This window comes from Pristiophorus japonicus, chromosome 19, assembly GCF_044704955.1.
Source record: "Pristiophorus japonicus isolate sPriJap1 chromosome 19, sPriJap1.hap1, whole genome shotgun sequence".
NCBI lineage: Eukaryota > Metazoa > Chordata > Chondrichthyes > Pristiophoridae > Pristiophorus > Pristiophorus japonicus.
This window is the reverse complement of record NC_091995.1, coordinates 52,953,553-52,970,113: the sequence shown is the minus strand read 5'-3', so window position 1 is coordinate 52,970,113 and position 16,561 is coordinate 52,953,553. Positions and strand designations below refer to the sequence as shown.

The following is a 16,561-nucleotide window of genomic DNA, read 5'->3' as shown; positions in this document are numbered from 1 at the left end:
AATCCCGATCGGGGACCTTATCAGACAGAAGGAATGCAACTCTGATAGAACGCACTCACTTCCTACGGACAAAGTGACGTTACATTGTAAAGGGACGACGGTTATACATTTTCGGCAAAAGATAACAAGATAGGGCTAGAGTGACATCCTAGTTCAGCCTATCTCTTTTGATCCCTCTTTCCCTTTGTCCACTCATAAGCCGACCTAAGTATGGTCTGATTTTAAACAAAGACCTTCTGTTAATGTTTCAGGTTAATAACATGATTTAATAAGACCTTGAGGTTTTTCTGCAAGCTGTGGGTTTTGTTTCAATATGTGTTAGTGTTGTAACATTTCGCAGTCTCGAGTCTGAGATGTCATGGCTATTCCTCCATGAATTCTTTGTTAGCTTATACTGTCCCTATACAATTCCCACGTTCTCAACTTCAATGTCTCTATACATTTTTAAACATTCACATTCCCCCCTTTTATCATTCCATGATAACCCTGGTGACTATTCCAGGAGTATCGCATTCAGCCGTTCGCACTCTCTTTCCTGATCCATATTGTTGTTAGTGTCGAGTAGTTCTTTAGTTCGTTGGCTCATAACTCTGGAGCCCTTGACCACAAGAGGGTTTGCTAACCTTGCCATCATTACTTTACAACAAAGGTTAAGGCAACCAACAATTAGATAGGATCTCCAAGATCCATCTGATAGCCAATCAAACCAGCTAGATCCTTCTGCTGGTGTGGATAACTTCTTCACCTCCCTTCTTATGTGATCAGCGAGATTGGTTATGTTTTCTGAACTATCAGGAATGTAAGTGCAACATTCAGATCCTACCAGGGCACACGTTCCCCCTTTCTCAGCTAACAGGTAATCGAGGGCCATTCGGTTTTGTAATGCTACGGTCCTTATTGCTACCATTTCAGCTGTGATGCCCTCCAGAGCTTCAGCAGTATTGTTAGCTATCTGTTCCAATATCGTCTCTAGGTTCTGTACTTCGTCCATGAGACGTCCTATCCTGATTGGGAACATCATGACCCCAAAGAACTTGTCGGCGGGGGTGATGGCTCGCTTGTATCGGCTGGAGGCATGTGCTTCCGCCAGGGTACGTACTTGCCGCACAAATGGCACCACATATCCCAGATAACAGGACCCTGTCCATCTTCCTGGTCCCAGGACTGGGCCCACAAACCTCCACCTGTTTTATTCGGAAGGTGAGAGAGGATGGTGACTCGTGCACCTGTGGTGATGTTGAGACTGTGTGGGCAATTGCTGTACCCTATGATATGTCCCTTGTTACTGGTGTCATTTCGGGTTAGACATATGTCCCCGGTTGGCCTCCCAATCCCCGAGGTATTGGTCAGGGCTAAGAATGGGGGTTCCTTTCCACGGTCGTAGGTTGGTTGGTACCATCCCTGGAACGTCTGACTAATTGTATTGGCCCCCCTCCTCTCGTGATAGTTTGGCTTTGAATCCATCTAACAGTCTCAGTTAGGGTCAGTGGAACGGGGCACAAAGGAATTCCCCCTTTGGAATGTATAGGGAATGTATAGGGATATGTGAACACACCCAACATCTAGAAAAGTTCCCATTTTGCGCATAAACATAAGACATGTACAAAAAGGTGTTTACATGAAGCTCTCGTCTCTGTCTCCCCTCCCATGCGCCGAAACTGTCATATATCAACACTATTATACAGACTGTGGCATACAGACAGTTTCATCTTACGGCTCAGGATTCAGATAAATAGTCCAATTATTTTGCTGATTAAAAGAGTTCAGTTTTCCCGTCTCTCTTCTCAGGTCACCGTCGGTGTAGCTGGCTGTCTATCACTACGGGTAAAAGTTCAAACTGGTCCACGTTCCAATTAGGATGCCAACGGCCTTGTTCAGCTATGGAGAAGAGGAAGTCTGGAACAGAAACAGGAGTTAGAATAACCAGTAAAATAGGTTCGTTAGAGGGTGGTGAGCTTGCAGTGGTGCAGGTGAACCCAGGCACTTTTCCCCTCAACCTTGGCTGCAGTGGGGGTAGTGAGTAACACCTGAAAAGGCCCCTCCCATTGTGGCTCTAATCCCTTCCGAATCCATACTTCCCTGGTGCCACGAGGGACAATTCGGGTAAAACTGGGAGGTCGAGGTGAGCATCTTGAACCTGGTTGTGAGCTAGTCGCAGAGCCTGAGTCAGAGAAAGAACATAGGTGGTCATCAGTCGAGCTGAGATACCATATCTAGGAACAATTTCCCTCATTAACACCTTAACAACAGTTTGAGCCTTATTGTCCAGGGTAGGGTAGGCTTCAATCCATCTGCTAAACACATCTACTATTACTAACACATATTTGTAACACTGAACTTTTTGCAACTCAATGTAGTCCAACTGAAATGGCTCAAAGGGACCTTCGGGTAAGGGCGTTTTACCCCAATCACAGGGGACTCCCTTCCCTGGATTATGTTGCTGGCAAACCAGGCAATGACTACTGATGTTCTGGGCGAGCGCCTGGAGTCTAGGGTGCCACCAAGTAGCCAAAAGTGTATCACTCGTGGTCCTTGCTCCACAATGAGTAGCAAAATGCATACATTCAATAACCCATAGAGCCAACACGTCAGACATGCAAGTCTGTTCTGCGGGAGTGGTCCAGAGTTTAGAAACATTGTCATAAGTACATCCATAATATTTCCACAACAGTTTATCTTTTTCAGGAGCGTCCTCCTGTGCTTTTATAACATCTTGGATGGTTGGCATTGGTTTTTCCGAGGCTAACTTATCCTTCGCAGGATTTTTAGTCTGATTCATCATTTTGGGCACTACCATCTGTTGGTCACGAGAGGCCTGTTTAGCCTCTTTGTCAGCACAGTGGTTCCCTATATCAACCGGGGATTTTCCGGTGGTGTGGGCGGTACATTTAACAACGGCAATGTGCTTGGGGAGCATGAGGGCTTGCAACAAATCAGATACTAGTTGCTTATGGGATATCTCATTCCCCTGTGAGGTTAGGAATCCCCTATTTTTCCATAATTGTCCGAAATCATGGGCCATCCCAAAGGCATACCTAGAGTCGGTATAGATATTGACTTTGAGATCTTTGGCCAAGATACAGGCTCGGGTGAGGGCGAATAGATCAGCTTGTTGGGCAGAATAGGCGGTTTCAAAGCGGCAGATTCCAAGACCTGATTCTCCTGGTTTACTATGGCGTATCCTGTGATTCGTGTACCTTCTGGATTAATAGAAGAACTTCCGTCAACATACATAATATAGTCTGGATCTTCCATTGGTACATCAACTAAATCTTCCCTGACTGATGTGGCCTCTTAAATTAAAGATAAACAATCATGACTGGGTTCTTCCTCATCTTGGGGTGGCTCAGCAAGAAAACAGGCCGGATTAATTGCAGTACAGTGCCGAAAGGTCAACTTAGGATTGTTTAGTAAGTAGATCTCATATCTGCTTTGCCTGGCCATGGTAAGGTGTTGAGTCTGCAGTTGGCCCAGGAGGGCAGCTACGGAGTGAGAGGTGTTAAGACAACGGTAGCACAGTCTTTCAGAATTGTACAATACAGTTGAAAGGGCTGGTCATAGAGGGGCCGGCCCAAAGCCGGAGCTTGCAGCAGGGCTGTCTTTACTTCCTTAAAGGCTTGGACGTCTGCGGTTTCTATTTCAAAGCTGCCTTACTTATTTGTATACGGGGTGAGGTGCTTAGTCATCAGGGCAACATTAGGGATCCAGGATCTGAAGTAATTGATCATCCCGAACCACTGTCGCATTTGTTTGGCCGTGCTAGGGACTAGAAACTGGCAAATTGGTTTGACTCGGTTAGCCTCCAAAGCTCGGTGGATACTCGGTATTGCCTGTGATTTCAGTGGGTACTGTCGGATAGAGGGCCAGTCCACATTGCCCTGCACTGGGATCTCAATCGGATCAATGGGAGTATAACCCACTTGGGAGGGGTCCTCTGCCCACACATGAGTATCCACATAGTCAGGTATGTCAGAGCCAGTATGATGCTGCAGAGTTGTTAAGACCTTCTCGGGGTCCCCGTGGAATTGGACTGTTCGGCCATGTTTTACAATTTGCACATCCCGGCTGGTAGGGTCAGCCTCGTCTATAGCCTGGCGCACCATAACTCCCAAATCTTTAGCGTGGTGGGGAGGTAATACTTCACGACTAATATGTGGTGCCACCGTTGGGGGCTGTCCATTTCCACAAAATCTGCCTTCCCTTCCGGTCCAGTCACTCTAGCCCTTAATAGAATTTCCTTCACTTTCCCTTCGTGATCCTGATAAAAGTTCTGCAGGTCCTGATTCTTTCCACTGGGATCGTATGCTAGGGTCACGTGATAGGGTGCCTGCGGCAGGTCCAGAGACCACCACTGAGGGGTTCTAGTGGTATAATACTGCCGCTTAAGGGTTCCCTGTTTTACAATAATCCCATCATCTCCACACTCCAAATACAACTGGAAATTGCAGAGGAGGTCTCTAGCCATCAAGTTACAGTCCAGATTGGTTGTGATAACAAATCGATATTCACCGATTCTTCCTGGTAACCCATTTTAACTGGTTCTGACACCGGGAATGTAGAGACTTGTCCCAGGAATCCTGACAGTCCCTGTGTTTCAGTGAAGGCGGGGAGTTTAAGCTTTGATTGTACAGAAGACATGAAGGCTCCCGTATCTATCAAGAAGGGTTGCCACTCATTCCGAATTTTTAACAATATCATCGGTTCGTCATCCGGGGAGGGTCCCTGCACAATCAAGCTGCGTAGTCAATATGAATCGGGGGACGGTTGGCCAAAGGGGTTGTTCTGGGAGAAGTTAGTGTAAGATCCCCGTCCTCTCCCCCCTTGCCCCCCTCCTCTTCCTCCTCTTCCTTTTTCGTGCTGACGGGAGGGACAATTTCTATTCCAATGTCCTTCTTGCCCACAAATAAAGCATCCATCTCGTCTTTCCCAGCCCCGACCTCTTCCCATACCAGGCGGGGACAGTAGGGTGGTCCGTAATTAGCAGGGCCCAGGCCATTTGGGTGTTTAGTATAACCGTATCCCTGTTTATCCACCCAACCCTGCACGCAATACTGCGGTTCCATCTGGTCTCCCCTTGGGTCAGGTTTTGGTCCTTCCACCCGAGGCGGCTCTTCCTTTCTAGTCACGTATTCAGTCTTGACCCGGGTTGGGGGCACACCTCCCCCCTCTCCTTTCTTTTCCTGCCAATAATATTTAACCGCCCTTTCCATCTGGGCTTTACTGTTATCTGCCCAATTATTTGTCCGGATAGCGTGAGCAACCGAATAGGGCAGGCACTGAAGTAGGATAGCGCAGAATTGAGGAGAATCCTCTTGCCCTGAAGGCACTATCTCCTGATTGACTTCCGTATATTTCAATAAATCTTTCCATGAATTCATCGGCAGTTTCTTCTCGTTTGGGTTTAGTTTCTAATACTGCGGCCATACTGATGGGCTTCTGAAGGGTCGTGGTGAGAGCATTAAAGATAGCGTTTAGGCGATCCTGGACGTCGTTAGGGTGAGCAACCACCAATGCATCATGAGTAGCACGTCCTAGGTGAGTTAGAAATCGGGCATGCTCAGTTGGGCTCAGGGTTTGCTTTACCAGGGCCCACAGGTCCCTTGATTCTGCATTATATCCATGCATGTCGAGGTCACTCCGTGAAATCGGAGGTCAGGGTTAAGTTGGGTTTGTGGATCCCTTTCAGCTTATTTATCTTAGCCTTTTAACTCTTCAATTTGTTTTGTTTGAGTATCTATTTCTTTATTGTATCAGGCAAGTATTATTACATAAGCTAGTTCTGTTTTTTTTTTATTCTGACTATCGCACCATTCCTCTGTTAGGTGAGTCTTTTTCTATTAAGAAATCCAAATTGATAATGTTCAGTATGAAACGGCTGTCAATGGAAAGGGTTAACTCCTTTACAGGTTTGTAAGAAGACCTGATGTCATTACGTGACTTCACGTAACCATCTGAAAAAAAAAATCTTTTCATCAGGAAAGGCAGCATTTGATTAATCTCCAATATTTTTTTAACTTCTTATTCAAGTACTTGCCAAAGATATTTTTTTAATTGATTTAAAACGAGACCACACATTTGTTTACTGAAATTCAATTTCGTCATCAGCCTCGGTCAACACAAAGCCAACCATTTTAACTAGTAGTCTATCGATACCTTTCTCAGAGGTCCCAGTGGAACTCTGAGTACGTTCCTCGTGTGTACACTCTTTCTTTAAGACGTTTACGGTTTTTAATATGTCCTCCTTCTGTCAATGAAAGCCCTAATTTAATGGAGTTTTTCTGCCAACTCGACAGAAGTGATTTTTTTTAGACTGCAGTGGAATTTTTCTCATAATTTAAAATCTCAGAACATTTGTTTTTTCTTTCAGCACCTATTTATTACGTTACTTCTTTTTTTTGTCTTTTCCATAACTAGAGGGAAGTCTGGCACGTAGGCTGTGGACAGCTTTTCGTTATCTCAATTGTTCCAGCCTCAAGGTCGTGTTATTTAATATAATATTTTTTTTTAATCCATCTCAGTTGTTTTTCTGTGCCTTCTCTGAATGTTTTCTTTCGACAAGTAAGTGAGCATGTCAAATCCTTTTTTAACCACCGGGACCATGTATTTTTTTCTTTTTTTTTACTCAACAAACCTATCCTTTGTGCATTTCCTGGCTCCGTAACTTATCATCCGAATATACGTAATTCAATAAGGTTCACACTCTTAAACTTCCCACATACAGGACAACACTACGAAGGGTTAAAAAAACTTTCATTCTGTTTGAAAAAGTGGGTGGAGCTAAAACAAACCACAACTCCCCGGCTTTTTTTTTACAGTAAAAATCACACAAGCATTTCTCATTTAAACAGACGTTCAAAAGAGTCTCTCTTCTTTCCTATTAATTTTTGGATCCATGATTGATCATCTATCCCTATCTAGCTCTAACTAACTCTACTTTCCATGTCGCCGCACGGATCTACTTGGGCCTCGAACCCACACAGACACTGGGCCTCGAACCCAGGCAGACTTACCTATTCTAACCTATCTTTCCAAGTCGCCGCTTGGTTTGGATCACCACGCAATTTCCCTATCTATCCCTATTCTAAGTTTGAAAGGTATTCACCAGATTGTCCTGGATCTCGTTCAGACACTACCTGAGAACCAGCGAGTGGCTAAACTTTCCTCAGACTTTTGAAACCGGGGTAAACTGGAGCAGTATTGAAATCATACTCACTCCAGTGGCCACTTTCCCCTCGTCTCGTCCAAGGCTAGTCTGGTTCTTAATTCGCAAGTTTTCGGCAGTCGTCCGTTGAGATCCCACTTCTGACACCAAATGTAAACGTGGATTCTTTTCCCTCAATCTGGTTCAGCAAAATTACTGAAACGAATACCATTTGTGCTTTAAACAAAGCAAGCTTTTATTTAAAAAGCAAATCCCGATCGGGGACCTTATCAGACAGAAGGAATGCGACTCTGATAGAACGCACCCACTTCCTACGGACAAAGTGACGTTACATTGTAAAGGGACGACGGTTATACATTTTCGGCAAAAGATAACAAGATAGGGCTAGAGTGACATCCTGGTTCAGCCTATCCCTTTTGATCCCTCTTTCCCTTTGTCCACTCATAAGCCGACCTAAGTATGGTCTGATTTTAAACAAAGACCTTCTGTTAATGTTTCAGGTTAATAACATGATTTAATAAGACCTTGAGGTTTTTCTGCAAGCTGTGGGTTTTGTTTCAATATGCGTTAGTGTTGTAACATTTCGCAGTCTCGAGTCTCATGGCTATTCCTCCATGAATTCTTTGTTAGCTTATACTGTCCCTATATAATTCCCACGTTCTCAACTTCAATGTCTCTATACATTTTTAAACATTCACACTATGACATCCTTAATAATTGATTCCATCATTTTACCCACTACCGATGTCAGGCTGACCGGTCCATAATTCCCTGTTTTCTTTCTCCCTCCTTTTTTAAAAAATGGGGTTACATTGGCTACCCTCCACTCGATAGGAACTGATCCAGATTCTATGGAATGTTGGAAAATGATTGTCAATGCACCCGCTATTTCCAAGGCCACCTCCTTAAGTACTCTGGGATGCAGTCCATCAGGCCCTGGGGATTTATCGGCCTTCAATCCCATCAATTTCCCCAACACAATTTCCCGACTAATAAGAATTTCCCTCAGTTCCTCCTTCTTACTAGACCCTCTGACCCCTTTTATATCCGGAAGGTTGTTTGTGTCCTCCTTAGTGAATACCGAACCAAAGTACTTGTTCAATTGGTCTGCCATTTCTTTGTTCCCCATTATGATTAGTTTTATATTGTCCCTTACCTCTTTAGTCCTACATTACAACAGCGCATATACTTCAAAAATAACTACTACATTGGCTGTAAAACGCTTTGGGACGTCTGATGGTTGTGAAAGGCGCTACATAAATTTAAATCTTTCATTCTTTCTTTGTCATCCATGGCAAGTCGAGCTCTTGCCCCTCAGGGGTATAAATTGGTTCTGTATCACATTAAGTTATTTTTTGAACATTTCCCACTGTTCTTCTATCGTTTTACCCATTGATAGATTTGCCCAATTTACTGTGGACAATCTCTGTCTCATCCTGTTGAAGTCGGCCTTACCTATGCTTAGAATCTCAGTGGCTGTTTCGCATTTTTCTCTTTAAAGCACCACTTTGAACTTGATCATGTTATGATGGCTATTAGATAAATGTTCATGCGCCATTATCTGCTAACTAAATCTGGCTCATTACTCAGTATCTAGTATGGTATGTCCCCTCTACCTGTATCTCTCTCTCTCCATATCACACTCTCTCTATATCATTCTCTCTATATCACTCTCTCTCCCGTTGCTCCAAATCACTCTCCCTCTCTCTACATATCACTTTCTCTCTCTCTCTCTCCACATTGATCTGTCTCTTTGCATATCACTTGCTTTAACTTTATCGCTCTCTCTGTCCATCTCCTCTATCTATATAATTCTCTCTGCCTCTCTCCATTCTCTCTATCGACCTGTATCTCTCTCTCTTAGCATTCTCCAAGGTCCCATTGACGCTGCCTCCTTATGAGCAGCAATTCCAAGTGCTCCACCGTACTCTCCTACCAACCTTTTGCCCAGTGCACCCCTGGGGGTATATCTTGCTAACCAGCTTCCCGTCCCATTCACCCCTCCCACACTGACCAGTGGACTGCCAGCTGATCAGCTATCATTGCCCTTCTCCGCATCTCCCTCCAGAATGTCCATTCACTTGTGGACAAGGCCCTTGCCATCTATGATCTAATTCTGGATGATTAAATCAACAACAACTTCACTTTAATGTAGTAAAATGTCCCAAGGCACTTCACTGGAACAATTATCAAACAAAATTTGACACCAGACCACAGAATGAGATTTTAGAAATAAAAAAATTAAAATGCTGGAAATACTCAGCAGGTCAGGCAGCATCTGTGGAGACAGAAACAGAGTTAACGTTTCAAGTCAATGATCCTTTGTTTGGAAACGTTTAGAGATGTAACAGGTTTTAAGCAAATACAGGGTCAGAGAAAGGGGGCAAAGGAGGAAAGAACAATAGGGAAGGTCTGTGATAGGGTGAAGGCAAGTGAGATTAAATGACAAAAGGGATGATGGGCAAGGCAAAAAGGGGGTGGTAATGGGACAAGTAAAGCACTAAGTTGGTGATGTAACAAATTGTACTACACTTGTTTTGACAGACAAGCGTCGATCCAGCCCCTGCCCGTACTGCACTTTTTTGACCGACAGGCGACAAGCCCTGCCCCCTGTCAAGCACCGCCCCCCTCCCGGCCGAATCATTCCATGAACGTGGTGCCGAGAAGCAGGACCTGTAGCTCCAACTCTCTTTCTGCGCCTCCCCCTCTCCCGCCCGGCCGGCGTGGGCCCGATGGTGTCAGGAGCGGGGTGGCCCGAGAGTGACAGGCGTGGGCCTGATAGTGAGAGAGAGGCTGCGGGGGGGGGGGGGGGGGGGAAGGGAGAGGAGAGAGGCTGGGGGAAGAGGGGGCGAGGCTGGGGGGTGGGGAGAGGGAGAGAGGCTGGGGGGGGGTAGAGAGGTGGGGGGGGAGGGAGAGAGGTGGGGGAAGGGAGAGGAGAGAGGCTGGGGGAAGAGGGAGCGAGGCTGGGGGGTGGGGAGAGGGAGAGAAGCTGGGGGGGGGAGAGAGGTGGGGGGAGGGAGAGGAGAGAGGTTGGGGGAAGAGGGAGCGAGGCTGGGGGGTGGGGAGAGGGAGAGAAGCTGGGGGGGGGAGAGAGGTGGGGGGGAGGGAGAGAGGTGGGGGAAGGGAGGGGAGAGAAGCTGGGGGGGAGAGAGGTGGGGGGGAGGGAGAGAGGTGGGGGAAGGGAGGGGAGAGAAGCTGGGGGGGGAGAGAGGTGGGGGGGAGGGAGAGATGTGGGGGAAGGGAGAGGAGAGAGGCTGGGGGAAGAGGGAGCGAGGCTGGGGGGTGGGGAGAGGGAGAGAAGCTGGGGGGGGGAGAGAGGTGGGGGGGAGGGAGAGGAGAGAGGCTGGGGGAAGAGGGAGCGAGGCTGGGGGGTGGGGAGAGGGAAGAGGGAGAGAGGCTGGGGGGGGAGGAGAGAGGTGGGGGGAGGGAGAGGAGAGAGTCTGGGGGGGAGAGGGAGAGAAGCTGGGGAGGTGGAGAGAGGCTGGGGGCGGGGGGAGCGGGAGAGAGGCTGGGGGGGGGGGAGAGAAATTCTGGGGGGGGCAGAGAGAGAGAGAGAGGCTGGGAGGGAGAGAGGCTGGGGAGGTGGAGAGAGGCTGGGGGCAGGGGGAGAGGGAGACAGGTGGGGGGGGCAGAGAGAGAGAGGCTGGGGGGGAGAGGGAGAGAGGCTGGGGATAGGAGAGGCTAGTGGGGGGGAGAGGGAGAGGAAGAGAGGCTGGAAGGGTGGGGAGGCTGGGGGGGGGGGAGAGAGAGACATGGGGGGGTGGGGAGAGAGAGACATGGGGTGGGGGGAGGGTCAGAGACACGGGGGGGTGGTGGTGGGGGAGGAGAGAGAGACACGGGGGCGGGAAGGGGGGAAAAGACAGATCACGTTTTTCCAACCCCCATTGGAGTGGATGATGTCCAGAAGTCACGACACTATCACTATTCACTTCATACCCAATAGAAACATAGAAACTAGGTGCAGGAGTAGGCCATTCGGCCCTTCGAGCCTGCACCACCATTCAATATGATCATGGCTGATCATTCACCTCAGTACCCCTTTCCTGCTTTCTCTCCATACCCCTTGATCCCTTTAGCCATAAGGACCATATCTAACTCCCTCTTGAATATATCCAATGAACTGGCATCATCAACTCTCTGCAGTAGAGAACTCCACAGGTTAACAACTCTCTGAGTGAAGAAGTTTCTCCTCATCTCAGTCCTAAATGGCCTACCCCTTATCCTTAGACTGTGACCCCTGGTTCTGGACTTCCCCAACATCGGGAACATTCTTCCCGTTCAGTCCCGTCAGAATCTTGTATGTTTCGATGAGATCCCCTCTCATCCTTCTAAACTCCAGTGAATAAAGCCCAGTCGATCCAGTCTCTCCTCATTTGTCAGTCCTGCCATCCCGGGAATCATTCTGGTGAACCTTCGCTGCACTCCCTCAGTAGCAAGAACGTCCTTCCTCAGATTAGGAGACCAAAACTGAACACAATATTCCAGGTGAGACCTCACCAAGGCCCTGTACAACTGCAGTAAGACCTCCCCGCTCCTATACTCAAAGCTATGAAGGTCAACATACCATTTGCCTGCTTCACCACCTGCTCTACCTGCATGCCAACTTTCAATGACTGATGTACCATGACACCCAGGTCTCACTGCACCTCCCCTTTTCCTAATCTGCCGCCATTCAGATAATATTCTGCCTTTGTGTTTTTGCCTCCAAAATGGATAACTTCATATTTATCCACATTATAGTGCATCTGCCATGCATTTGCCCACTCACCTAACCTGTCCAAGTCACCCTACAGCTTCTTAGCATCTTCCTCACAGCTCACACCGCCACCCAGCTTAGTGTCATCTGCAAACTTGGAGATATTACACTCAATTCTTTCATCCAAATCATTAATGTATATTGTAAATAGCTGGGGTCCCAGCACTGAGCCCTGCGGCACCCCACTAGTCACTGCCTTACATTCTGAAAAGGACCCCTTTATCCCGACTCTCTGCTTCCTGTCTGCCAACTAGTTCACGATCCACGTCAATGCATTACCCCCAATACCATGTGCTTTAAATTTGCACACCAGTCTTTTGTGTGGGACCTTGTCAAAAGCCTTTTGAAAGTCCAGTACACCACATCCACTGGTTCTCCCTTGTCCACTCTACTAGTTACATCCTCAAAAAATTCCAGAAGATTTGTCAAGCATGATTTCCCTTTCATAAATCCATGTTGACTTGGACCGATCCTGGCACTGCTTTCGAATTGCGTTGTTATTTCATCTTTAATAATTGATTCCAACATTTTCCCCATTACTGATGTCAGGCTAACCGGTCTATAAGTACCTGTTTTCTCTCTCCCTCCTTTTTTAAAAAGTGGTGTTACATTAGCTACCCTCCAGTCCGTAGGAACAAATCGATAGACTGTTGGAAAATGATCACCAATGCATCCACTATTTCTAGGGCCACTTCCTTAAGTACTCTGGGATGCAGACTATCAGGCCCCAGGGATTTATCGGCCTTCAATCCCATCAATTTTCCTAATACAATGTCCCGCCTGATATGGATATCCTTCAGTTCCTCCGTCTCACGAGACCCTCCGGAAGGTTATTTGTGTCTTCCTTCGTGAAGACAGAACCAAAGTATTTGTTTAATTGGTCTGCTATTTCTTTGTTCCCCATTATAAATTCACCTGAATCTGACCTGAATTTGTCTTCACTAATCTTTTCCTCTTCACATATCTATAGAAGCTTTTGCAGTCAGTTTTTATGTTCCCAGCAAGCTTCCTCTCATACCCTATTTTCCCCCTCCTAATTAAACCCTTTATCCTCCTCTGCTGTATTACAAACTTCTCCCAGTCCTCAGGTTTGCTGCTTTTTCTGGCAAATTTATATGCGTCTTCCTTGGATTTAACACTATCCTTAATTTCCCTTGTTAGCCACGGTTGAGCCACCTTCCCCGTTTTATTTTTACTCCAGACAGGGATGTACAATTGTTGAAGTACATCCATGTGATCTTTAAATGTTTACCATTGGCTATCCACCGTCAACCCTTTAAGTATCACTCGCCAGTCTATTCTAGCCAATTCATGTCTCATACCATCGAAGTTACCTTTCCCCAAGTTCAGGACCCTAGTCTCTGAATTAACTGTGTCATTTTCCATCTTAATAAAGAATTCTACCATATTATGGTCACTCTTCCCCAAGATTGCTAAGTAGTCCTTTTTCATTACACATCACCCAGTCTAGGATGGCCAGCCCTCTAATTGGTTCCTCGACATATTGGTCTAGAAAACCTTCCCTAATACACTCCAGGAAATCCTCAGTCTGTACACAACTCCCACTAGCGTTTTCTGCCCTTTGGTATTCCGTAGCTCCACCCATACCGATTCCACATCATCCAAGCTAATGTCCTTCCTTACCATTGCATTAATTTCCTCTTTAACCAGCAACGCCACCCCGCCTCCTTTTCCTTTCTGTCCTTCCTGAATGCTGAATACCCTTGTATGTTGAGTTCCCAGCCGTGGTCACCCTGGAGCCATGTCTCCGTGATGCCAATCACATCGTATCCGTTAACTGCTATCTGCGCAGTTAATTCGTCCACCTTATTCCGAATACTCCTCGCATCGAGGCACAGAGCCTTCAGGTTTGTCTTTTTAAAATCCTTTGCCCCTTTAGGATTTTGCTGTAATGTGGCGCTTTTTGCTTTTTGCCTTGGGTTTCTCTGCCCTCCACTTTTACTTTTCTTCTTTCTATCTTTTGCTTCTGCCCCCATTCTATTTCCCTCTAGGTTCCCATCCCCCTGCCATATTAACCCCTCCCGAACAGCACTAGCAAACACTCCCCCGAGGACATTGGTTCTGGTCCTGCCCAGGTGCAGACCGTCCGGTTTGTACTGGTCCCACCTCCCCCAGAACCGGTTCCAATGTCCCAGGAATTTGAATCCCTCGCTTCTGCACCACTCCTCAAGCCACGTATTCATCTGAGCTATCCTGTGTTTCCTACTCTGACTAGCATGCGGCACTGGTAGCAATTCTGAGATTACTACTTTTGAGGTCCTACTTTTTAATTTAGCTCCTAGCGCCCTAAATCCGTCTTGTAGGACCTCATCCCTATATCGTTTTGCATCTATATCATTGGTACCTATATGCACCATGACAATTGGCTGTTTACCCTCTCCCTTCAAAATGTCCTGCACCCACTCCGAGACATCCTTGACCCTTGCACCAGGGAGGCAACATATCATCCTGGAGTCTCGGTTGCGGCCGCAGAAACGTGTATCTCTTCCCCTTACAATAGAATCCCCTATCACTATAGCTCTCCCACTCTGTTTCCTGCCCTCCTGTGCAGCAGAGCCACCCATGGTGCCATGAACTTGGCTGCTGCTACCCTCCTCTGATGAGTCATCCCCCTCAACAGTACCCAAAGCGGTGTATCTGTTTTGCAGGGGAATGACCGCAGGGGACCCCTGCACTACCTTCCTTCCACTGCTCTTCCTGTTGGTCACCCATCCCCTATCTGGCTGTGTAACCTTTACCTGCGGTAAGACCAACCAACCCAGGTCTTGCTGTATGTGGGCATGGACTGCTTCATTATCTGACGAGTTGCAAATGGCACTGAACACTATGCAGTCATCAGCGAACATCCCCACTTGTGACCTTCTGATGAAGGGAAGGTCATTGATGAAGCAGCTGAAGATGGTTGGGCCCAGGACACTGCCCCGAGGAACTCCTGCAGCGATGTCCTGGGGCTGGGATGTTTGACCTCCAATAATCACAACCATCTTCCTTTGTGCTCGGTATGACTCCAGCCAGTGGAGAGTTTCCCCTGATTCCCATTGACTTCAGTTTTACCAGGGCTCCTTGATGCCACACTTGGTCAAATGCTGCCTTGATGTCAAGGGTCACTCTCACCTCACCTCTGGAATTCAGCTCTTTTGTCTATGTTTGGACCAAGGTTGTAATGACGTCTGGAGCCGAATGTCCTGGCGGAACCCAAACTGGTCATTGGTGAGCAGGCTATTGGTGAATAAGTCCTGCTTGATAGCTCTGTCGACGACACCTTCCATCACTTTGCTGATGATTGAGAGTAGACTGATGGGGGGGGGGGGGTAATTGGTTGGATTGGATTTGTTCTGCTTTTTGTGGACAGGACATACCTGGGCATTGTCCACATTGTCGGGTAGATGCCAGTGTTGTAGCTGTACCGAAACAGATTAGTTAGAGGAGCAGCTAGTTCTGGAGCACAAGTCTTCAGCACGACAGCTGGGATATTGTCGGCGCCCATCGCCTTTGCTGTATCCAGTACGCTCAGCCTCTTCCTGATATCACGTGGAGTGAATCAAATTGGCTGCTGAAGATTGGCTTCTGTGATGGTGGGGATCTCGGGAGGAGGCCGATATGGATCATTCACTCCGCACTTCTGGCTGAAGATGGTTGCAAATGCTCCAGCCTTGCCTTTTGCATTCACGTGCTGGACTCCGCCATCATTGAGGATGGGAATGTTCATGGAGTCTCCCCCCCGTTAGTTGTTTAATGGTCCGCCACCATTCACAACTGGATGTGCCAAGATTGCAGCTCAAGCTCTCATCCATGCCTTTGGCACCACCAGGCTTGACTATTGCAATTGTTCTCCTGGTTGGCCTCCCATTTTCCACTCTCGTAAATTTGAGCTCATCCAAAAGGTCGCTGCCCGTATCTCCATTGCTGCAGTGATCTCCTGTTTGTAATATCAGACAGGATTCTGATGTTGAGATGAAGTGGTGGTGGACTATTGGAGATTGTCACTATGTAGATGGGTTTCACTTTAATCAAGTAGTAATGTTTGTTAATGTGTAATAACCTGTTCCTTTAATGGTTTATTTGACAGACACTAATTCCTTTACTGTGCTCTACACGGGTATCTCCGGCATCACTGATTGCCCTGAGGTCATAGGTGTGGCAATGATCAATGGAGTTACATTATCCTATTATGACAGTGGGACCCAGCAGATGGCTTCCAGACAGCAGTTCATAACAGACTCTCTTAATGTAGAAGACTGGAATTATCTCAATCATCTGGGGAAGGAGCGTTATGACGTGATGAAGGAGAATCTGAATACGATAATGAAATGGACAAACCAGACATCTGGTAAGATCAGTCATACTGGAATCTTCTGCTGATGTCCTGTTTAATGCCTGTCTATTGGGAATTAATCCATTATTTTTGATGTTGTTTTGTTCGCTCTCTGACGTCAGCTGTTCCCATTCCCGACCAGCCCCACATCAGCTTCTGGGCCACTGCTGGTTTTTAGTTACTATTTTTTTTCTGCTTCTGTGGCCTTCCCCACCCCCACAACCTGGACTTCTTTTATGGGGACTTCAACACTCCCGATTTGGAAATAAAAGCTATCGGGTGATGTTGAAAAGAAGTGAGGGAGAGA

General features: G+C 47.0%; 1 protein-coding gene across 2 annotated transcripts in view; it reads left to right on the top strand.

Annotated features, from left to right (window-relative positions):
- Positions 1-16,561, top strand: part of LOC139229851 (class I histocompatibility antigen, F10 alpha chain-like) — a 95,308-nt gene that overhangs the window by 42,955 nt on the left and 35,792 nt on the right. The window contains exons 1-2 of one of the 2 annotated variants that reach the window (XM_070861468.1): positions 1,799-1,935; positions 16,009-16,269. In XM_070861468.1, the coding sequence (XP_070717569.1) occupies positions 1,881-1,935; positions 16,009-16,269 (316 nt within the window). In that variant the 5' untranslated portion in view covers positions 1,799-1,880. Of the gene's footprint in view, positions 1-1,798; positions 1,936-16,008; positions 16,270-16,561 lie in introns of those variants that run through there. The other variant, XM_070861469.1, reaches the window with a different exon arrangement.